The sequence below is a fragment of the Agrilus planipennis genome, unplaced genomic scaffold (genome assembly GCF_000699045.2).
Source record: "Agrilus planipennis isolate EAB-ADULT unplaced genomic scaffold, Apla_2.0 scaffold5, whole genome shotgun sequence".
Classification (NCBI taxonomy): Eukaryota; Metazoa; Arthropoda; class Insecta; order Coleoptera; family Buprestidae; genus Agrilus; species Agrilus planipennis.
In genome coordinates, this window is record NW_020442468.1 from 3,525,138 (window position 1) to 3,549,262 (window position 24,125).

At 37.8% G+C, this 24,125-nt stretch overlaps 2 protein-coding genes across 3 annotated transcripts; both read right to left on the reverse strand.

The window, feature by feature from the left end:
- Positions 1-184: 184 nt before the first annotated feature.
- Positions 185-23,707, reverse strand: LOC108735048 (tight junction protein ZO-1). 2 transcript variants are annotated; one of them, XR_001937502.2, is made up of 23 exons: positions 23,502-23,707; positions 8,508-8,671; positions 8,212-8,441; positions 7,850-8,146; positions 7,497-7,787; positions 7,372-7,435; positions 7,163-7,313; positions 6,830-7,103; positions 6,593-6,765; positions 6,360-6,531; positions 6,077-6,311; positions 5,812-5,989; positions 5,371-5,664; positions 4,374-4,598; positions 3,706-4,295; positions 3,521-3,641; positions 3,115-3,464; positions 2,984-3,052; positions 2,605-2,902; positions 1,909-2,387; positions 1,023-1,067; positions 597-638; positions 185-540 (listed from the first exon to the last, which is right to left on the reverse strand). XR_001937502.2 is itself a non-coding variant. In XM_018466842.2 (22 exons), exons 1-21 carry the CDS (start codon positions 23,616-23,618, stop codon positions 635-637), a joined length of 4,776 nt encoding a protein of 1,591 aa, XP_018322344.1. In that variant the 5' UTR covers positions 23,619-23,706; the 3' UTR covers positions 185-540; positions 597-634. The 2 variants fall into 2 exon arrangements, 1 of the variants encoding a protein (XP_018322344.1); XM_018466842.2 differs by lacking the exon at positions 1,023-1,067 and having other exon boundaries at positions 23,502-23,706.
- Positions 20,438-23,062, reverse strand: LOC108735078 (major heat shock 70 kDa protein Ba-like). Its single transcript, XM_018466889.1, has one exon. It carries the CDS (start codon positions 22,750-22,752, stop codon positions 20,842-20,844), a length of 1,911 nt encoding a protein of 636 aa, XP_018322391.1. The 5' UTR covers positions 22,753-23,062; the 3' UTR covers positions 20,438-20,841.
- Positions 23,708-24,125: the final 418 nt, after the last annotated feature.

The window sequence follows — 24,125 nt, forward strand, 5'->3', positions numbered from 1 at the left end:
TCGTAGGAAAGGTACTTATTGCTTAAAATAATATTCATACTTATAAATGATAAAAATCATACAAAAATATTCATTAACTTCTGNCTATATATGGATATTATGGAAACACACCTGTACTTTCCGTAATCAGTTTTTGTTTCCATGTATATTTTATTTGGAACTGGTTGCTTACTAGGGGATCAAATGCTTAAAAACTATAACCTAACAGTAACACAAATGAATACTAATATTACTAATCAGTATAACGTTAAACCTTTTTAATATTTACAACGATTTATTAAAACATTTGATTTTCGAGTATTGCTTATTTAGATAAAAAAGGCACAAATTCGACTTAAAGTAAAATAATTAAAAGAGATTAAAAATGATCGACTTTTACTGAAACATAATTCGCCGTGTGATTGCTAGGGAGTAAAATATTGTCCCAATCGGTATGCAAATCTTTTTCGGAATCAGTCGCTTTCAAACTGATTCCTAAACTGGGTAATGTGTTGGCATAATGGGGAATGCTAAGAGTAACAGGCTTCAAAAATTCTGTCCCTAAAACACACATCAACTACATAGAAAAAAGGTACGACAAGATGCAAAGGACTAACCTTGAGGTCCACACATTACCAAAGGAGACAGCATGGCTTCACCTGCAAAAAAATTCATATAAAATGATAAAAAACCAGTATGTACACTGGCCAGCCGCATGCACAGAAAAAGCAAGATGACAACACGCCTTTTTTAACATGCAACCAGTTTTTTGGTCTCGACTCAAAAAGAAGTGGTTTAAAATAAAAAAAAAGTAAGACATTGTGGAATGTATTAAAGCCAAAACTCTTCCACCACTCGAACTTGACACGACATTCAAATATCTGGGCCAGATGGAGATTAGTACGTTCTACCACAGTTGTACATCCATTCCATGTACCTGGCAACTAAATTCTAAGCATCTAAATTAGGTGAGGTTGGACAGGGTTGGGTTTGGTTCTGGTGTTAGGCAAAAAAAACATGCCAACAAATTAAAATGTCTGTACCATTTTCTAGGTCCAATGGCGGAGCGTTTTCACACAATCTCGGATCTGTAATAACAAAATAAACTTCTTGTTGTAGCCCCTTTCTCAAAGCATTCTCTGGTATCTCTAATGAAACACCCCAATAAGCGTTAACAAGTTTCGCACCCCTATGATCCACCACCGCGGCTGTTACGTCCCTGCTATTCTGTATTCTTTGTGTATTTGCGTAAATACTGTAGTCGAACTGCCGTTGACTCAGCAGCAGAGGAACAGATTTTGGTGGATTACTTTTTTGCTGGTCGTGATTTTGTAACCCTTTTTCTCTATTACGATATTTGAAAGAGAACTTTTTGAACAGTTTCGGCGTTATTTTGCCCTCACCCTTGCAGTTGAACGACTGTGTCTTTTTCAATTTCGGTGTGATTTTTGGTGATTGGTTAGTATTTGGTGTGCTGTGATCGGTGTTATTGGTTTGAGCTATATTAGGCTGTGATCCGAAAAAAGCTTTAGAGTTTTGTTGCACCCTTGAAACAAGAAAAAAACGTGTGTTAATATGCGCAGGGTGAACTGTTTTATAATTAGTGTTTAGTCACGAAAATTGTAGGCACCAAAGTAGAAGGAAATAAAAACCAACGTCAAGCAGAATGGAGAAACTACGAACAAAGGCATATCGAATTATGTATGCATTGAGATGATCAAAATTGTTAATGTTGTATACAAAGAGGGTACTGTTAGAAGCGAAAAAAAGAACTATAAGCATACCAAGAAGGAGAAAATGTTAATTATGTAAGTTGTTGAAGAACACCTAATTTTAAACCAGTATTTACGTATATTTCAACCATTACCTATTCAAAACCAGTGTACATACACTCAAAAACCAACCAAACCAAACCAAACCTCAATTTACCTCAAATTATGATGCATTGGTTTTCGATACAGTTCAAAGGCTGAACCTCTTTGTTCTCTGCTACTTTGAAGATCAACAATGCTCGGTCTGTCAATCATCCTCGGATCCAATACACCACCACCACCCCCTTCGTTACCGTCAATGGGGGGATAGCTACCGTCCCGCGGTAACATTGGGGGTAACTCGTGCCTGCCGCAGCCGTTGTTGTCCCTTTGTGGAATCTCGTTCCTGCTATAATTATTATTATTATTGTTGCTGCTATTTTCTCGTTGGGAAATGGGAGTTATTTCGCTTCTTGATGCGTACGATATGCTTGGGTGTCGATGGGCTTCGTACGGAGGGGCCATGTCGTAGGGACCGTGCATAGGGGGGTTGTAGCGTACCGCCGTTTCTGTATGCCAATTGTTGGTCATACCACCAGGAGGTTGCATGTTGTAGTAGTAGTCATGGTTTGGACTTATCATCGGCTGACGCTGGTCCTATTTATTTACGTGTAATTAAAAAAAACAAATGTGTGCTTAAAGAATTGTATATATTATAACAAAAAAAAATGAGAGGAATGGATAGGACGGATTAGGTACTCACTTGACATTAAAATCTTCATATTTCTTACCACTTCATTTTCACTGCACTTAATAACTTGTGTTAGTGGCGATTGTGGCAAACTAGTAGAGGGTGGGATTTAAAGTGACTTACCACTGGATTGCTGTGACTCTTTCCGTGTTGATAGGGTAAGGGGGGCTGTAAGTTTTCGTTTTTATAAGGCGGTTTGTAATTTTTTGGTTTGGGTGGTGGAATCGGTTTGTACGCGTTCGGAGGTCCATTAGTATTGCTAATTGGGGGACCGTTGTCGAAACCGTTCATATGACCGAAATGATTATTTTTCATTGGTGAGTGTTGATGAGGAGGCATTTGGTGTACGCTGAGATGAGACTGGCTCAAATCCTGATGCGAAGACCGGGCATATTCGGGCAGAGAAGTGTTATTGTTTCTGCTAAAGACAAAAATAAACGACAACAGACGACAAATTGAATTAAACCAAGGAAAGCTATATATGGATATTATGGAAACACACCTGTACTTTCCGTAATCAGTTTTTGTTTCCATGTATATTTTATTTGGAACTGGTTGCTTACTAGGGGATCTGAAATGTAAATACGACTATGTATCCTTCATGTTTTGTTCGTGGAGACATGTATGTCTTACCTATACATATCGTGTCTGTCTCTTTCTGTTGACGATCTGGGACTTAAAGTATTCGAAGGACTGGGGTCCTTGTCCAATTCTCTGGAATTTCTAGGACTGGCGTCTATATTCAGATCGTTATTGGAACAATTAGGTCCTACCGAATATTTCAAGTCTAATTTCGAACCGAGTCTGTCGTGTCTGTGATGGTTCTGGTCCCATCTAGAACCATACTTCGGGGGACTGCTGGGCATAGTGGGCTCCTGTTCGATTTTCGATAATGTCGTTTTCAGATCATCGTGAGCGTTAGGAATTATCCTCGTATTAGGCACGTTTGAATTCTTAAACGAATCATAACTCGAAAGTGAATCCTATAAGGAAGCGGAAAGATAGAAAAAGAATATGCAGATAAAACCAAACGGCATACCGATTTGGAATTGGAATTTACGCTCCTTTCTAAAGATCCCCCTTTCGAAGACGGATTTTGATCCGAATTATCAACCTGACCTGGAGCCTTTGTACCGAATAATCTTTCGTGAGCAGATCTCCTGTCGAAACAGAGGAAAATGCAGAAAGTTACATTTAATTTTCTACTTTATTGTAGGTACATACCCACTAGGAGTTTTATTGGAAGTGGTTAGAAGACCAACAGGTTTGATTGCCCTGTCAACTCTAGGAGGTAAGTCGGGCACATTGGAGAACATCCTTTCGCCGCTAGGGCTCCTGGTGCTTTGGTCACTCACGCTGTGACCTTTCGAATGGTTGAAATTACCATGAAGACTACTACTCTGTCTTTTGTGCGGTTCGTTATGGTTAAAGTCGTTTCTATTTTGGTTATTTTGCAGATCATTTCTCTGCTCTCCTCTCAAATCCTTTACGTAATCGTTCCTAGGATCCTTTTGATATTCCTTAACGAACTCGTTCCGGAAGTCGTTATTTGGTCTCCCGGAATCTCCGATAGATTCTTTGAGCAAAAATTCATTTCTGGAATCGGCTATGCCCTTGCTGTTGTAATCAATTTTCGAATAGTCCTGACATCCATAAAGGCCGCTCTGTTTATAAGGATTTTGAGTATCTAGAGAGCCGGGAATGTCCTGCGAATTGGGTGGTTGCCCCAAATATTTAGAGTCATTAGGACCTGCGTTCGGACTGAGTTGATCCTGGGACTTATTTGAAAACCCGTAACGTGTGTCGTACGTGGGCTGAGGATACCAAATAACAAAAAGTGGAAATCAATAACCGCTAGATTAAAAGGGACTATGCTTGAATAATTGTTGTACCTGGTACGGAGGTAGAATGTCGGTCGTGCTGTTATCGGGCATGACAACGCTCGGATCGGAACTGGCTTTGGTCAACCTGCCCCCGTTTCCGTTTCCGGATGTGCAGAGTCCCGGCGAATTAGGAGGGCCGGGACTGTGCTCCAGGTCGCTTTCGGGACTGCTGGCGTATGAAAGACGTAACGAAGACATAGGGAATAGGAAGTCATCGGATAGTGATTCTTCGGGCTAAAATGCGATGTACAGAACGATCGTTGTTAATAGCGATTAAGGTTTCGTGGTGAAACAAGTTAGTTGGTACGACATTTACCCTACACACAAAGAAGCTATTTACAGCGGGAAAATATTAGCAGTAATACCACTAACACACGCAACTGTTATTGACTATAAACACCTAAGTACTACCAAAACAAAACAAAACAAAAAACCATTTAATCCAGACAAATCTCTACATTCGTTATATATCTCCATAAGATTCCTCCCGAATTGTGAGAGATCTAATATCATGTTTTACGTGTTTTTTTAGAGCCAACTCTTTTTGATTTGAATCGCAATCGTAGTAGATGGGTTCTGCATCTTCGTTGCTTTTAACTTCGTTAAGAAATTTCTCTTCAAAAACCGCCTTAATATCACTAGGTTTTTCGAGCACGTAATTGGTAGTAAAAGTATTTGGAGTTGGTTCTAACTGCATTTGCTGCGGTCTCTTTTTCCCTAAACTACTAAAAGGTCTAAAAGATCTATTGTCTACACATTGGGAACTATTTCCCAATGGAAGATCCAAGCTCCTTCTCCTGTTTGATTCTAACGAAACAACAGAGTTTCGGAAAGCTTTAAGCTCTACATCAAAAACTCTACCAGCAATTTCACATTCACCCAAAAGCTTATTAGAGCATGCATTAGTTTTGTCACGACATCGATTAGCAGACTCACGCATTAAAGTTTGCACGGTGTTATTGTTATTCGGTAAACCAAAACACTTGTTTCGAAAACTTGTACTTGCATGGACGATATTTCCATTTTGGTTGGTGTTGTTGTTGTTGTTGTAACGGATGGGACAGTTGCAAATGCTACATTCGCTCGATGCATAGTGAAATGGTAGGAAATAATAGGGGTCGTAGAGGTCGCGAGGGAGAGATCGCGGTTGTGTTGTGTTGTACATGGACAGGTGGGCGGTTCTGCGGCTGGGACGTCGGTAGTAGGAGGGGACCGTTTGACGGGGTAAAGACTGGGCTTTGCGGGGACGCGTGAGGGATTTTATTGGGAAGTAGATGTCCGAAAACATGTCAACGGCAAGCTGAAAACAAAACGGGGCGGAAGAACCCATAACCGTTAGTAATTCCCATGAGATAGATAACCTTACAAATTTGCTAGTAAAATACCAGTAGATACCAAAACCAGAATAATCCCAAAATGAATATCCCCAAAAAATAAATTCTCCTACCTTGCTCTCGCTCATCCAAACGGGTCCACTCTGCTGTTTATCGATAATTTCCCTAACCTTCCTATACCAAGTATCAGTATTATCATTTAAAATTATGGTAGCATTGAATATATGACTCCACACTTTGTCTAGTTTCTGGCACTGCTCCAATAATTTTTTCGAACTTTTATGAGCGGATCTATCGAAAATCAATCACGGATTGATGTAATAAATATTGGAATGTAAAGGAATGTAAACCGTTCTTGCTTTGAAAGAAATCACTTACTTTGGCAGTCCTTGTCTCATTTGCTTCACTACCATTTTGGTTTCGGCCTTAAAAAATACAACGACAGGGTATAATTGGGCGTAGTTTAATCGCTCTACAGCGTTGGGGGTGATGTCCAATAACGCATGCTTTCCAGTGGAAATAACTTCCCTTATGGCAGACAATCGTATAATATTTGAAGACAGTTTATGAGATTTAGCATCTTCCACGCTCGAATCGAGTTCTATAACAAATGCTGATTTTGGAACCCACCAATTAATTTTATTCATTTTTTATAACTTACGGGGTGAAATGAATTTGTCGGGAAAGTCTTTAAGTAGTTTATCTCTGGCCACGTCGGCCACAGGACCGAAAAGAATAATCGGCCTGGTAAAACCGGGATGTTTAAGAACAACCCTTTCGTATGCCGGAAATTTGGAGACTGTGTCAGAAAACAAGATATCGTCCCAATGTTCCTTAAAGGATAATTATATATATGAATACGTTTTTTTAATATTTCATAATTTTGATTATTACTTTTCCTAAACTTTTCGATCTCCTATTCGAATTGCGGCGTCTCCTAAAGAAACTACCCCTAGATTCGTTTGCAGACATTTCTTTTTTCGTGGCATTGAATTGTGCCGTTGCAAGTTCTTCTGCCCTTGCTTTGTTAGGGATTATTCCTTTTTGGACCTCCTGATTATTGCGTCCTAAGCATGTGATAATAATATAAAATACTTGACGATTTCTTTCCCGAGTATCATTAAAACTCACCAATCCTGAAAACTTGCCAGCACCCAACCACTCCGTTGTAAAGGGTGTCGATCACATGAAAAATATCTCCCGACTTGAAACTCATTTCCCCTTTCGCAGGACTATCATAATGGAAATGAGTTTTGATATAGAAACTGTCACCCTTCTGCTGCGCCACAATACTATCGTATTCCTCTTTACAATATTGCACTATGAGTTCTATACGATCTTGGAGACTTAATAGAAACAAGACCGCTTCTTCCCTTGTCACACCTGACATGTCCATATCATTTACCTGATACAATATTACCAGCGATTAGCAAAAATTTTAACGAACTATGAGGAATTATTTACTTTGAGTATTTTATCTCCTGGTTGCAATCCTTGTAGAGATGCAGGACTGCCAGGTTGGACCGCTGTAACGAATATGCCCACAAAATTACCTCCCGTAAGCCGTATCCCCACAGATCCTTCTTTATGGAAAGTAATGTACCTTGCATCAGGCCTAAAAATATCTTATATCATACAGACACCCTTGAAATTGAAAAATACGAAGCACTTACACTGGCTGTCGATTTTTTTGAATTATAGGATCGTCATCATATAATTGCCTACTGCTGTAATAATCTGAACAAAAACAAAAGATTAAGTACCAAAGACTTTTAGACCCCTTTCTTAAAGGTTTTACCTTCAGGGCGAGGAGGTGGTGGTCTGGGGGGTTCTTCTCTACCTTTTGATCTTCCATAACCTTCTAAACTGTTTTTGTTCAGTTGATTCATATTAGCTTCGCTTAAGGGTTGCCTAAGCCTACCCCTGGGCGCCAAATTGTTTTTATCGTCTGGCAACGAATTGGGACCAGTATTGATATCGTTTTTGTCCTCGAAACCCCCGTTACTGTTATTGAGATTCGGGTTCCTGGTCGGAGGTTGTACGTACAAATTTTGATTCGAATAACTTTGACTCGAGGTCAAGAAGTCATCTAGAAATTTTTTCCAGCGATAAGAGTATTCAATAAAGTAAAAGAGACGAAAAAGTTCTCACCCTTGTAAAAATTATTTACGGCCCCTACACTACTGAACGAATTTTGCGTTTGATGAGAAATGTTTTGATTACCACCGCCTGTGAAATCCCTCAGAACTGTGAGGTGCAATTTTTCTTTGGAACTATCAATAATTTTTTTTGCCTCCTTCAGCGACATTATGTCGTTACAATTCGTATTGTTAATTTTGGTTATAAAATCGCCCTCGCTAAGTACCTGATTGGTACTCAGAAGTTGCTCGCGGGCTTTTGATGATATTTCTTTGACAAACAATTTACATCCCAGGACTATTCCAAAATCTACAAGGACACATTTGTAGATGGTAATTAACAAGTGAATCATTTGGTTTCGCCTTGAAACTAACCTTCCTTTTTTGAGTTTTTTGTAAGCGTAATTTTAGGAGGTAACGGGTTGATTCCTAGAGCAGCAAGAGGAGGACCTGACCCTAAACTGTGACTATGATGGTGACTGACTGTCCTCCTTTTAATAACTAAAACTACAGTGTCGCCCGAGTCCCTCAATACCTGAACTGCGGTGGCATAATCCACATTTTGAAGCGATATACCGTTAACTGACAAAATTCTGTCGTTAACGCTGGAAATTAAAAAAATAATGTTTAAAAAATCCTGTAAGGTATTCCTTTAACGTGGAGCGTCGTACTGTAAAAGCCTTTCTGCTGGTCCATTGGCCAACACGTCGCTGACAGCTATACTGGGGTCACCTGAAGCAAAATGAGGATTATCTCTTCCACCGGAAACAGCTATACCGAAACCATAACCGGGAACCCTTGTGATGGTTATCTGCTTATATTCCCATCCCCGCTCCTGAAACGGAATATAGAACGGTTATCTAGCAAGTTTAAAACTTAGCTAGCTAATTATTTTTGTTTCTAGTGTGTCGATGCATTCAAAAAGCAAATTGGAGGAGTTTTGAGGATAGAGGTAATGGAAATGGAGACACGTAGGGTAAATCCTCATCTTTTATGTAGCGTCAGACATATTGGCTTTGGAACAACTCCGAATTTTCGTGACAAAGGTATAATTGAAGCAAAAACTTCGCGTACCTAGTTAAGGAAATCGCTAACCAAAGTAGAATTTAACATGTTCCGGGCGTGACCGTTACAAAAAGTATATTCATTCCGACTTAAGCCAGTACAAGAAGAAGCATTTTTTTAATCCGATCAATTCAATAACGAAACACTGCACATAAGACACCTCACCTCGGTGTCGATTCGTTAATTCCAGTTAGGAACCAATCACATGTTACACAAAGTATGTCTACCACCTCTGCTTCGTTGCATCCGAAATTATTTTTAAAGGTGACCTTCGATACGCTCCTTTACACCCAAGTAATTTTCTTCAAATTATCAACAACTAGTTTTATGTACAAAAGGCGCAACAAATTGTAAAAAAAAGGCGTCGGGGTTATGAAATCAGAACACTAAAATTTAAAAGTAAAATAAACGATCGCTCTCTATAGAAAAACTTGATTCTCTTTAAAAATCATCAAACTTTTAGCGTACCTACATTGTTTACAGTGGCAATAAACTTGGTGATTTAAACAAATTATAGGCTAACAATTACGAGAAGCCGTTAAACCTTCAGACTACTCCTATGGACGAATGTTAAAAGAATGACCAACGCATAACGATCATTAAAATCAAATACGTTAACTGCTACTGAACTATAATAATTTCTTAAAGGCGCTTTTTTCCTACAATGTATTTGGAGTCTAGTAAGAATTCTTAACGAGTTTCAAACTTAAACGACTACCTCTACCAACCATAGAAAGCTATTTACTTCATACAAGCTTCTGTGTATAAACCAATTTCTTAATTGATCCCTTAACCTATTTATAATGGTGTAGTTAATATGCGACAGGTGGTAGCCGACATCTTTACCATATAAGGTGCGACCCTTATTTGGTACCATCCTCTCTCCTCAACTTGTAGGACTTGTTCAGTTTTAAATCGATCTCGCAAAAAAGATACTGACCTTGTTAACATTGAGAGAACACTTTAAATATCTATAAATATCAGGTTCAGTCAGTACATGTTACACATAAGTACCAACAGACAATATGACGAAAAAACAATCGTGGGCATTTTACAATTAGTACAAAAACAATAGCTAACTGTTACGGTATTTCAAAATGTGTTTTAATTATTTATTGTTTCTTACCATTATGACACATACGCAAAGGAACAGCCAAAATGAAAACGAAAGAAAAGCGTTTGTTTTACAAAGAACAATGATGCTGTTTAACAATTCTAACATCAAGTGCCGGTTCATTACAGTTTTATGGCTATTACCACGTAAGGCTTATATGTATAAAAAAACAATTCAACAAGACCATAGTTTGGATATGCGAATTTAGAAATTCAACGCAACAATTACACGATAATTTTGCTTAACTAATTGGTAGTCATAAATATAAAAGCGCATGTACTTTTTTAGATGCGACTGACTATCAGTATTTTCGATGTTTATTCGAAAATTTGTGACAAATTACGAAAAACATCAGTTTCATCAAAATGAAATCGAAAGTAGTCAGTAATCTTTTCGACACGGTTTCGTAATGGCAACAGAACAATTACAATAATCTTTTAAATTCAATACCTACTAACAAAAACTTGTCGTGCTAACAGCCGAAACTGCGAAACTGGAAGGACTTCTTCGATTTATAATTCTTTACTAACCGAATTTCAAATCATTCGTTTCGTTTTCGATTGACGTTAACGAAAACAAAAGTTGCTACTCAAATAAATGGATATAAAATATGGGATCGTATGAAAATCGTTGTCCATAACGCCTTTTTATGCACGAAAATAGAGATACTTATAAACAGTTATCATGAACAACTATAAAAAATAATTAATAATGATCATAGTAGAAAGGACAACATTCTTCAGACTGCCAATACCAAGCCTTTCAATTTTAAACATTTGTTTGACAGACGAGCAGTAGAAGCTGATGTCAATTTACAAACAATTGTCTTAATCAAGACAAGGTAGAAAGCAGTAGCGGTTTTATTCAACAAATTCTTTCCTAAAAAGAATAATATTAATCATCCTTGTTTCTTGCAGGATCCGCTATCACAACATACAATCTTTTCATTCAATTTCGCGTACCTACTTCTTGTCTTTCACTAATATCAAATGGAAACCCATTGATGCATGCGTCTGAATTCTCAGCCAAGACTAGGCAGGCTTCAGAATGAAAAATTACACCAATGTTTCATTCTTCTATTCGTAGATAGATATATTTTTCTTTATTTTATTGCATTCTTCAAGTCTTTAATGGCAACAAAATGTACCGATGAAACGAAAATATATTAAGGATTTGCTTACTTTATTGGTGTCTATATTTTCCAGAAAATTTACAAAGAAACAATAGGTAAGTATTCAAATATTTAAGATTTAATTATTTAATCATCTGCTTAAAAAAAAGCCCATTCTACTGAGACCAACTCCTTCGGAATGTGATTATAGGCATATACGGATTATATTTGAAAATTTAGCTACTAAATCGTTCTAAATATGCAATATATAAGGAAATCGTAGTCATCCGGTAGGCAGAACTTTATCTGTAAAATTATCTCTCTGAACATTTTGACGATACAACGCAAACAAATACATACTTCATATATATGTATGTATGTAATAGCTTTATCAGATGGTATTTTAGACGCCTATGGTTTCCGACAGTGCTAAACGAGACAAAACAATTCCCACGGAAATTAACCAAGAAAAACGACCACGAATCCGTCAATTAAACTCGGGACTTTACGGTCTGTTACAAATGTTCGTAAGCACTCATTACATCCCCCTGTTCTTTCCAAACCAAACCAATCCACTCTAAGTACATATATAGTATACACTTCCGTTTGGAGTTCAAACAAAATAATATTCTAATATGGAATACTACGTGAACACAAAGCATTTATGCTGGTTGAAAATCATGCTGCCAGAACAAAAAGAAAACCTACAAGTGACAATTTTCCGCGACCTTAGAAAGGATTATAAAGTATCTAGTGGATTCCAGTAATTACAAAAAAAAATCTGAAACACGAAACGTCCCGTCCAATGGTATTACATGCCAAAGATTATTGGGAGATTACGGTTACGTAATCGATGTGGTCTGTAGGAACCAATCAAAAAAGAAATGGCAGCAAAAGCTTTGACTAACTCACTTATAATTTCTGCAGAAAATGCATTATTTTTTGGCGTATCTTACATGGTTAAGTATGGCGACTGATTGTCATAATTAGTTTTGTATGTATGCGGTTTCACATCAAATGTGGTGAGTATACTAATAGAGATTTAAGCAAAAGAGAACGACTGTGAGTACGTCATGCAGCCCTGTATGTGACAATGAGTCGTCCGATGAACACTAGTGCGGCCCCTCTTCTATATGTGAAGGATTAAAGAAAGTGGCGTTCCCTTTGGGATCTAACTGGCCGATTTTGTTCTGGAACATCGTACCACAGTGATTTATACTGTGAATGGCCGAGGGGACCAGGCAGAAAGTCTTCCTGGATTCATTGTGGTAGTTCCACACTCCGCGTTCAGGGGGAGAGGAGATGCGCCTCTACGGGTGAGCGGCGAGTGAGGGAGATTGATACTGTAAATGGCCGAGGGGCCCAGGCAGAAAGTCTTCCTGGACTCATTGTGGTAGCACCACACCCCGCGTCCAGGGGGAGAGGAGATGCGCCTCTACGGGTGAGCGGCGAGTGACGGGTAGTGCCACACCCCGCGTCCAGAGAGAGAGAAGATGCGCCTCTACGGGTGAGCGGCGAGTGACGGAAATTGATACTGTGAATGGACGAGGGGCCCAGGCAGAAAGTCTTCCTGGACTCATTGTGGTAGTGCCACACCCCGCGTCCAGAGAGAGAGAAGATGCGCCTCTACGGGTGAGCGGCGTATATACCCTTATATATGAATACGTTTTTTTAATATTTCATAATTTTGATTATTACTTTTCCTAAACTTTTCGATCTCCTATTCGAATTGCGGCGTCTCCTAAAGAAACTACCCCTAGATTCNTACAATTTATTAACTGAGTATGGAACATATATTTGATATTCAAGCGGTTGAAATGTATGCCTAGAAAACGCTGGAAATGAGGAGGTATTAAAAAGAGAATGAGAATAAAGGGCGCTATGGAAATCAGTTGGGAGAGATCAGATGGTATGATCCTTTCTGGATAAAGAAGGGCAAAGAAAAGCCTGGATTAGTTTAATGTTCGCTTTCAGGGAAACACGAAGATTTGCTCACAATAGGAAGAAGGTGCGCGACTTCAACCAGTTCTCGGACTGACGACAGTATGATGATGAGAAGATGAAACCTTACTGTTCGCTGTATTCAAAAAGGTTTATTATAAAAATAGTTGGGTGTAAGATGCGGAAGCGTCAGCTCTAAAGGACTTGTACAGGAAACACTTGCTTTCGTCTGCTTATTAATGTGACATTTGTCACATTTTCCTTACGAATCGTCTAATGTCGGATAAAGAAGTAAGATGAGTTTATAAATAATTTCGTATATCGGGCCTAAGTCCAAGACGTCAGCGAGCAAACGGACAAGATCATTAGAAAAAACACGGAAAGATCAAGTTTAAATATGTATGTTGGCAACTGAATGAAAAGTCAGATAGTTACATTTTTTAATTTGACGTAAATACTTAGATTAGATACACAGAAATATACAGATACAAAGATAGATCAGTCGCTTCTAGACGTATATTTAGAAAAGAGGCACTTCGAGAAGAATTTACATGACACAGCAACATGTGGTCTACATGCCCAATAGTAATCAAGCATGATAACTAATAATAATTTCATTCTAACAACATTAACAAGTCTTTAAACTTACAAGGGCTAATTAGAAGACGTTTACTGTTATTTTTCTCTTAACGAAATCATGTCGCGTCCTCCCAATTATGCTTCTCTAAAACTTCTTGCTGACTGAAGAAAAACGCTTAAGATCAAAATTATTCTTATATGTATAGTGTAACCAAAGCACAATGGAAACTTATCGAATTTGCGGAAATCTTAGTTGAGTATAATGGGAAACCGAATTTTGCCTCGTTCAGCGTTTCTTCAATTTAACCATCATATGCATTCACACAAAAAACTCGTAGAGCGAAAAAAAGAAATCAAGTGAAAAAATACGGTAACCGTAACAAATCCACATTTCCTTTGATAACGGTTTAGCTCTTTTTCACAGTAAATTTTATCACACGACACGCTAAAACTGAAGGACATACCTACGTAAAACTTTCTGTGTGTAAAGTAAATAATAGTCATGAATAGATACGTAGACAAATTGTTATATATGTTTACAGGTATACGTATACCTCAACTGGAAAAGGTGTAACCTAGCAAAGCGGCGCGTTTTCAAGCTTTTAAACATTTCGTAATCAAATAATTATTATTGTACAACGCTGTACAGTACGCTTACGATTAATAAGAGTTTTATTCTGGCTCGTCACACTAATACTCTTGTCCCAAATATTTCGTTTGCTATATTTATACATATACCTATGTGAGTAGGTATCTATATATACTGCAACAGACCGTGCAACTCTTAATTGGATTAGCAATGTTCAATTATTATTATTACCTACATATAGTTGCGAGCACGTTAAAGTATTAATTATGTATTACAAATATTACAAACGCAAATTGAAAACGCCTATGATTAGCAATTGATTTTGGTGGATGAAAGTAAAAACTCGTCAATGGTGTATCGGACATATAATAGAAGTTTTGGGATATCGCAGCCATTGTTTCGTTATATGAAGAATTTACGTAGTATTTTTTATGCAAAACACAAAGTTGACGGTATGGATTCCCGATATGTATCGATTTCTCTTGGATGGTTTGTTAATCCTAATTCTACCTGTCAAAAATAATTACGTTTCGAAACAGTTGATGGGATTTAAAGTGAAGCAATACTATCGTCATCACCTTTTAGTTAAATTCGATATTCATTCCATTTTTCTTTCGTAGTAACTACATGTGTATGTAGTAGGCATGAATATTTGAGATACTGTAGATAACGAGATCAGTTTAATAGCCAAACCCGTTCTAAAATATACGTCTGTACACTCTCTCCTTAATGCACCTGCTACCTAACAGACCACTTACTCCCATCTATACTATAACATCCTAATAAATTATTGTATTATGTACAAGTGTACTTGACCCTTACATTTTATTGTACATATTAAACAATCTACAAAACCTTACACAGATACAACATGTGGGTAGATTAATCAACAAAAATCTTCACATTTATATAACAACACGGAGAAAAATGTAACTTGTTGATAATCGCATGACATACAAAACATTATCATCATCATAAGGTCGTCAGTCCTAAGACTGGTTGGACACGCACCTCCACTCTTTCCTATCCTGAGTTAATCTTCGCATTTCCCTAAAATTAGAACAACCCACATCCTTAACTACTGGCGAACAGTAATCTAATCTAGGTCTACCTCTACCCCTCCCGACTCCCGTTTCTGCCTCTAATATGTCTCTAACTAGACCTTCACGCCTAAGAAGATGTCCTACCAAATTATCTTGCCTATTTCTTATTGACTTCCATAGAGTCCTCTGTTCTTCTATTCTTTCTAATACCTCTTCATTACTAACCTTTTCTATCCTCAGTATCCTCATCATTCGCTTGTAACACCACATTTCGACTCCGACTCGTGAAATATTACAACTTTCCCTATTGCACTTCTTGATGATATTCNCCCACATCCTTAACTACTGGCGACAGTAATCTAATCTAGGTCTACCTCTACCCCTCCCGACTCCCGTTTCTGCCTCTAACATGTCTCTAACTAGACCTTCACGCCTAAAAAGGTGTCCTACCAAATTATCTTGCCTATTTCTTATTGACTTCCATAGAGTCCTCTGTTCTCTTATTCTTTCTAATACTTCTTCATTACTAACCTTTTCTATCCTCAGTATCCTCATCATTCGCTTGTAACACCACATTTCGACTCCGACTCGTGAAATATTACAACTTTCCCTATTGCACTTCTTGATGATATTCCCCGAGGTAGTCCCCGCCCGAATATCTGAATGGGGATTATTTTACGTCTGGAGTGCTTTACCCCAGAGGACGCCATCTTTTAACTTGTAGAGCTGTAAGAGTATGTTGTACTCGGGATTATCATAATGCAGTGGTTTCCCGTTATTTTCCACATTGTAGTGATGTGCATCGGAGTGCCATACCGATCCTTATGATTTCTGTCACCCTGAGCATTAAAAGAGCTGCTGTCCTCTTTAAAGGACTTGCCATAGTCTGGTTTCTCATTAAGAACCATTCCTCTATTAGGACAGACAGTTCAAAACATTCTTTTATGAGAAAATAGAGAAATATCGAAAGTTTGCTATCTCCGGAATGACGCTCCTTTCTAAATAAGTGTATAATTATTGCCTAAAAGGTATTTCATCGGAGGTAACACGTTATAAATATTGAGCATACACGATATTTTCTTACGTAATTGAAAATTTTCGATTTGACCACTTATGAGAAAGTAAAAATTATTCACTTACTATTAAAACCGTTTAAACTATTCAACTCTGTTGCCAGCTCTAGATAGTCTATCTTACATATTCTTAAGGCGCAAAAGCTTGGTAAATGTTACAGAAGTGAATGTGAAATGCAATACTTAAGTTAAGTATGCCCTAAAAAGTATACGGAAACCGCGCTTACACTTTATTATTTCAGTTTCTACTTTTATACACAGGTGCATAATTAATAAATTAGATATTTGATTATAATATTGACCATGTACGCAATATTATTAATTAAAGATAAGGTGTGAAAGCTGCTGTAGTCTACGGATAATTTTAAAATAACATGGAGTTATCGCACTTGCAACATTAAAACGCCCAATACATTACCCTCCAACGTTAATGCACCGTTAGCGTTCTTAATAAATTGAGTTATCGCAAATAACTACTACAGACGTTATTGGGTTTAGAGTAAAATCCTTTGTTTGTGTATTGCTCCTCCGTTCCAGACATGCTTTTTCATTAAAGCTTCAGGTAAACTGACTAAACTGATAGAAACTTACTTCTTTCTGTTTGCTCAATTTTTTTAACCTTTTATGGAAAATATTTTGTTTGTTGTCTTCCTTACGTTTTCCTTTAAAACCTCTCATCTTGTGGGATTGGGTTTATGGGTTTTGTCTAAGTACCTCACGTAACAGTCATACATAGTCTTCCATGGAAAACCTTAAACGTCTACGATTCTCCTCGTCTCCACTTCATTCAGATAATATTTCATTCTCTTCTGTCTTCATTTCGCCAGTTTCATCTTTCTCGCCCGAACCACCACCCACCCATTCCCACGATTCCTGAAAGGAGGCTGAAGAGGGCTTTCCGCTCTATCTTCTGGCGTAGTCCGGAGGGACTGCCCGGCCACCAGCATTAGTGGCTGGTGGGAATGAAATACGCAAAAGTTTTTTAGTTTTTAAGACTTTTTGTCTTAGACTACGGTGTAAGCAGGAGGGACTCATCAGTTTCTATGTTATCAACGCTGCACTAACGAAAGCTTAAAACATATTTTAGTAAAGATGACAAGAAACATCCCATGCACATATGTTTTCTATTTGCAATAACGAAAGGAATACTAATAGCTGTGAGTGAAATGGGGTCTCATACATTATTTGTGCTATGTAGCAAACGTATAAAATTTTCTCTTTTGCCCTGCAACCGTCCCAACTGGAATTTTAAACGCTCAAAAGAGGTAAGAAGGTCCCCAGCGGTGCCATGACTTGAATAAGAAAGGAAACGAAAGAATTTTCAAGAGTTACATTGAATTTTCGACCGGAAACCGTTTACCTCATTTTTGAACTTAGGGCTGCTCAAGCTAGTCCTTTAAAGATAAACTACCTGACTGCCTGTTAAATTTCGTTGTAGTTAAAAGAAACGATTATTATTAAGTGTGAGGAACCATTTGATTATGCTTTTAGGTAGGTACACTGGACGAAGGGTATACCATAGCGTTACTACCTAGAAAGTCTAATATTTTTATATGTGTGGTTTATTCTCATTACAGTATTGGGAGATTTTGTGTTATGAGAACTAATTAATGAGAAAATATGACAATAAACAAAAGGTAATCAATTTCATGTGCATGACAAAAGATTTTTACACTTTCAAATTTACTTTTATTGCCCCTACGACTGTTTCGCGAGTCGTGGCTTCGTCAAGTGGATAAAATACAATGTGATTTCTCTATTTGACGGAAATGCGATATAATAAATAACAAATAATTAAATAGAATCCCACGATTTCCCTTGTTGCTGATATTGTTGTGACCAATTTTATTTATCCCTTGTGCTTACTTTATTCATTCGTAACAGACGACTTTAATGATGCCAGTGTTTTTCGAGGCATCAAGGCATATGAATAGGGTTTGTCTCTACTTTGTACAAATTATTTTTGTAGGTACGTAAGTAGGCATTTATTTACATGCAGATATACATTCTCATTGGACAAGCCACGCCGCTACGCACGCACCTCTGTCTCAACGACCTGCGAGAGAAATTCTCGGCAAATTCCGATTTCTATTCATATTTGCGCATACACGCCGCAACTTGTCAGTAAATTATTATTATTATTATTATCAGTGTAAACTCCAGCCAACCGACTTAAGTCACACGTAAACATGGCTAAAATTCCTAAAGCGACAAGTTTTACTTTTATTAAAGAGCCCCCGACGGACTCAGGGTCAAGAGAGAGTGACGGAGACAGAGCGCGCGGTTTTCAAAAAATCAAAACTAAAACTTACATCTACGCGCCGAATTTGATTAACTTTTCTTTGAATTGCTACACAAGAAAACAGGTAGCAGCATCGGACAATACTAACGCAAAACTACGAGACAGATAGAGGGAAAGACACATAATATGATAGGATGAAAAGGGACGGGAAACTTGTAGATGAAGGCAACATAATAGTAAAACTAACTTTAAGAACACATTGCGACACGTTTCTGTTAACCAGCAAGACTTACCTCTGGTAAATTTAAATGCAAGTTATTGTTAGCCACAGGTTCCATCGCGAACCAACCACTGACGGTAAATTACGTAAAAAAATGCGCACAGTTACACTTATATGCAATCATAGGGGGATTATAGCAGATAATCTCGTTAGTACGCGCCAGAAGGATTCGATGCGTGCAAAGGAGACAGATTTTTTAAACCACGTTGTTGCTGTTGCTGTTGCAGCAGCAGCAGCAGCAGAGCGGCTACAGCTCCTGCTTGCCGTTGTTATTATTGTCACTTTTCTTCCATTCACTTTTATTACCTATTCACTCCAATGCAACTACTTTTATCACCACAATATTCCGTCGAATCGACACTAACAATCGCGCAAAGCCGACTAGCAATAATAGCAAACATTTTCTAATCGAAGAAATTCAAATGGCTGTCTGTTGGCCGATTGTTGTTAGAAAAACAAAAGAAGAAACGTTATGTGTGTGTGTATATGTATACGTGAATGCATGCAACGGTCACTTTGATATTTGATTAATTTTATCTCCTTGGTATAGCGAAAGGTCTTAACCTGCGTCCACTCACCAATGAACTAACTACTGGCTACCTAACCGAGCAAAGCTAAAGCCAAAGCCGTGTAAGCCCGAACCGCCTTCCTTCCGATACCAGTTTAACTTAACAATTTATAAAGTTAAGAAACGTTAAAGAAGAAACGAATGTGTTTGCTGTGTTGCTAGCTACCTCCTTCTCTCCAACCTCCTCAGTGGCGCAGGCCAATTCAAACATGAAGGAGACTCCAACCAATTTACAACAGTGAACACACAATTGAGTATCCTATTAATTAATTTAGTGTAAAACGACATTCTCTTACCAATATCAAAATATTCTTCTATTAAATTCATAAAATCTTAACTTCCAGCAGCTATTAGTTAGTAGGCATCTGCTAAGTTAATAGCTACCAACTGGATTTGATGATAATGTTTAAAAAAGTCAAAGAAACAGAGATCTTAAAGTTCTAGAATTATCAAATCGATCATTTGGATACCGATTCATTAATTATGTTTACAAAAGAAAATTATTTATTGATGGCGAAAGTTTTCAAATGTGGACAACTTTTCTGTTTTCGTCGAACGATGAACAGAAACACGCAGGACTTCTCTGAAATGAAAGTTGCATATTGTTGAAGGACATCCGTGTTAGAAAACTTTCTAGAAAACTATTAACGTCTTCACCATTATCTTCATTTCTTTAATTGCACTGCAAGACGTAACACATACTTTTATGGATAATGGCTAATTTTGTTCTTCCTTCTAATTAATTCCATCTGATTTCATTGATTAATTTATCTTTTTTTATTTGCGTAAACAACGATTAACACGTGTAACTTTAAAAATATTTATAACGTCGGTGCCAACCGTTTTTGGTTTTGTTTATAAACAAAGCAATATTTGCTCATGTAGTTTACAGTCTGGAGAAATATTTTTTGTTTATTAAGTAACGCGCATTGCAAGTCATCAACAATTTTGTATTACATATGTATTTTCAAACTGATCGTAAGAAAAAGAAGCCTGTTTATTTTACGGAACGAGCACTTTATTGGACAGATACAATTTTTATCATCATTAACATGCTTTATCAGACAATAAATACAGAAATATATTTATGTACTTGGTAACAAAAATATAACAGCTACACCTAACAACATCCTACAATATAACAAACAATTTAACATAAAACATATTTGTAACAATACACACGATTTACAACGATTACAAAGATACGATTTCCCGAGAAAAACTATGGAATGCACTGATCCTGTACCGAATCTATCACATAAAATCACATTATCTAATTGTAAATGCAATCAATATTATAATATTTTTATATATTATGGCATCGTCTAATTTGCGTTAATAACACAAGCGCAGAAATAGCAATTTGTGCATATACGTAGATTATTAAAAAAATGAGTCTTTTAATCAACTTCTTCAATGGTAGGACCCTCGTGTCCGCCTTTCCTGGCTCCTCCACCAGTTGCTGCACCCTCGCCTCCTCTATGCAATTTTGTCATTACAGGAGCACACGTTTTCTGAATAGAGCTCAGTCTGTCATCAAACTCTTCCTTTTCTGCCGTTTGATTTCTATCCAACCATTGAATGCATTCGTTACATTCCTTAAGAACTCTGCTCTTGTCGTTGTCATTCAACTTACTACCACCCTCTTCCACGGCTTGTTTTACGTTGTAAACATACGACTCTAGCTGATTTTTGCTAGAAACCCTTTGACGTTGTTTCTCGTCTTCGTCTTTGTATTGCTCCGCTTCGGAGACCATGCGCTCTATGTCTCTTTGAGACAAACGACCTTTATCGTTCCTTATGGTAATATTCCTGGACTTTCCAGTACTATTCTCTTTGGCAGAAACGTTTAGGATGCCATTAGCGTCCAAGTCGAAGGTAACTTCTATCTGGGGAACCCCGCGAGGTGCTGGAGGTATACCAGTCAAGTCAAAATTGCCCAGAAGATTATTGTCTTTGGTCATTGCACGTTCACCTTCGTACACCTGAATTGTAACCGCCGGTTGGTTATCGGAATATGTGGTGAACGTTTGAGTTTGTTTACAAGGAATCCTAGAGTTTCTCTCGATAATTTTCGACATTACACCACCAGCAGTTTCGATTCCGAGCGATAGAGGAGCCACATCGACGAGAAGAACATCCTGGATTTGAGAACTTTGATCCCCGCTGAGAATGGCGGCTTGAATTGCTGCTCCGTAAGCAACGGCCTCATCTGGGTTAATAGACAAGTTGAGCTGTTTGCCTCCAAAGTAATTTTGGAGAAGGCTTTGAATTTTTGGAATTCTGGTAGAACCCCCAACAAGAACAACATCGTGAATTGACCCTTTATCAAGTTTGGCGTCGTTCAAGGCTTTTTCCACGGGTTGTAAGGTGCTTCTGAACAGATCGGAGCAAAGTTCTTCGAAACGTGCTCTGGATATCTTCGTGTAAAAGTCAATACCTTCATAAAGAGCATCTATTTCCAGGGTTGCTTCAGTGCTGGAGGAAAGTGTACGCTTCGCTCTTTCGGCGGCAGTTCTCAATCTTCTCAATGCTCGAGGATTACTGCTCATGTCTTTTTTGTATTTTCGTTTAAATTCTTCGACGAAATGATTGACGAGGCGATTGTCAAAATCTTCTCCTCCCAAATGGGTATCACCGGCGGTTGATTTGACCTCAAAAAGTGACCCTTCGTCGATTGTTAAGATTGAAACGTCAAAGGTGCCGCCACCCAGGTCGAAAATCAAAACGTTTCTTTCACCTTTTAAATTTTTGTCCAGACCATAAGCGAGGGCAGCGGCGGTAGGTTCATTTATGATCCTGAGTACATTGATACCAGCAATTGTGCCAGCATCTTTGGTTGCTTGCCTCTGGGAATCGTTGAAATATGCAGGAACTGTGATGACTGCGTCCTTGACACGTCCTCCAAGATACGCCTCCGCGATCTCTTTCATTTTTGTGAGGACCATCGAACTGATCTCTTCTGGAGAGAAACGTTTTCTTTCGCCTTTGAACTCGACTTCGATTTTAGGTTTGCCACCATCGTTGACAACTTTGAATGGCCAGTGCTTCAGATCCTGTTGGATCTTCGGATCGTCATATTTTCGACCGATGAGTCTTTTTGCGTCGAATACGGTATTAGCAGGATTCAATGCCACTTGGTTTTTGGCGGCATCCCCAATGAGACGTTCCGAATCGGTAAATGCAACATAGCTGGGTGTTGTTCTGTTACCTTGGTCGTTTGCGATGATTTCAACTTTACCTTGCTGCCATACACCTACACACGAGTAGGTAGTACCCAAATCAATTCCAATCGCTGGTATTTTTGGCATTTTCGATTCACTTATTCACGTAGATATTAGAAATTTACAGCAGCGTTTGGTTTCGCACTTGAATTTCACAAAAAATAACAACTTTGACAGCACTCGGTTTGCTTTAATCTGTCGCGCTCTTCCAATGTTTGTATTCAAACTAACGCGATTCCCGCCGCGCAATTCGTATTTATAGCGGCATTGACCGGTACCGGAATATTCGAGAAGAGTCCAGAATGTACCGGATCGGACGTGATCGTTCGGGATCGGCAGGAATACATTACTAGAAATACCAATATTGATCTGTCGCGTCTTCGCATGTCGTTACAACGACTGGTCTGATGTTATTTAATTGTTTAGCTTGGCGCGTGGAGGTAACAAATGAAATGGAAAGTTTCGAGAACAGTGGCGGCGTGAGGATTCTATTGTAATTATAAACAATAATAATCGCAAAATAAACAATGCGGTCCTTGAATTATAAATAAACGAACAGCACATAAAGCGGTTTTTGGAATCGTTTACAAGGTGTACCTACCATTCAAATATTTGCATAAAGATATGTACTAATTTAAAAATTCCTTTCAAAAAAAATCTACAGAACAAGTTCATGAAAAAGTTGACAAATTTAAGAAGGAAATTCATAAAATCACTCAAAGTAAACAATTGGTTGTCAATTTCCGTTACAGATAAGTGTGTAGAAAATCGATTGTTTAAATTGGTACTGACACCATTTTCTGTAAGCCATACATAATAAATAGACCTTTACCTACCCTGCTTAATAAAACATTGTTAGGGGTGAAACTAGCTCGAAACCGTCTACGTTGTCTTTTATTATCATGGGTTTTTGTGGCACTTTTAGTGGTCACTTTTTTTCGTTTTAAATTCATTTTCAATTCTAACGCAGCACACACAAAAAAATAACAAACGGATTACTCGATGGAGCCAAACAGAATTTAGTACTGAAATATTGCTTAAATTAAAAAACCACCTACCTCCTCTTTGTACTTAATATGTGGATAATGAAGTAGTACATAGAAGAAAACTGATATGATTAATTATATTGTAATAATAACGCCCCCAAATGTCATTAATTTGATAAGTAAATATACGAGGTGTACCTTGAGGTACCATGTATGAAGCAGATTGTTTCGTATATTTCATGACATTTTGAATAGATTATTTAAATTAATACACTTAAAACTCTAGGCTATAACGAGATTATTAGAATGTTTCTAATTTACGTTTTGTACATACGGCTTGCAAAATTGTTGTTTATTAATCATATTTAAAAACAGAAGTCTACTCATTCTTCCATGTACGGAAAGTTGTAAAACGTAGGTTAACATTAATTTTTTATATTTTCAAAAAACTTCTGCTTGTTAAAAGGGTATGCA

What these genes read in the sequence shown, in the direction of transcription:
- LOC108735048 (XM_018466842.2), bottom strand. Translation starts at nt 23,618, where the DNA reads ATGAATTTAAAACGAAAAAAAGTGACCACTAAAAGTGCCACAAAAACC. An exon ending in CAGGAGATAAAATACTCAAA is followed by an intron (nt 7,104 to 7,162) that starts GTAAATAATTCC and finishes ATATTGTATCAG; the next exon opens with GTAAATGATATGGACATGTC. An exon ending in ACTGATTACGGAAAGTACAG is followed by an intron (nt 2,903 to 2,983) that starts GTGTGTTTCCAT and finishes TTTTGTCTTTAG; the next exon opens with CAGAAACAATAACACTTCTC.
- LOC108735078 (XM_018466889.1), bottom strand. Translation starts at nt 22,752, where the DNA reads ATGCCAAAAATACCAGCGATTGGAATTGATTTGGGTACTACCTACTCG.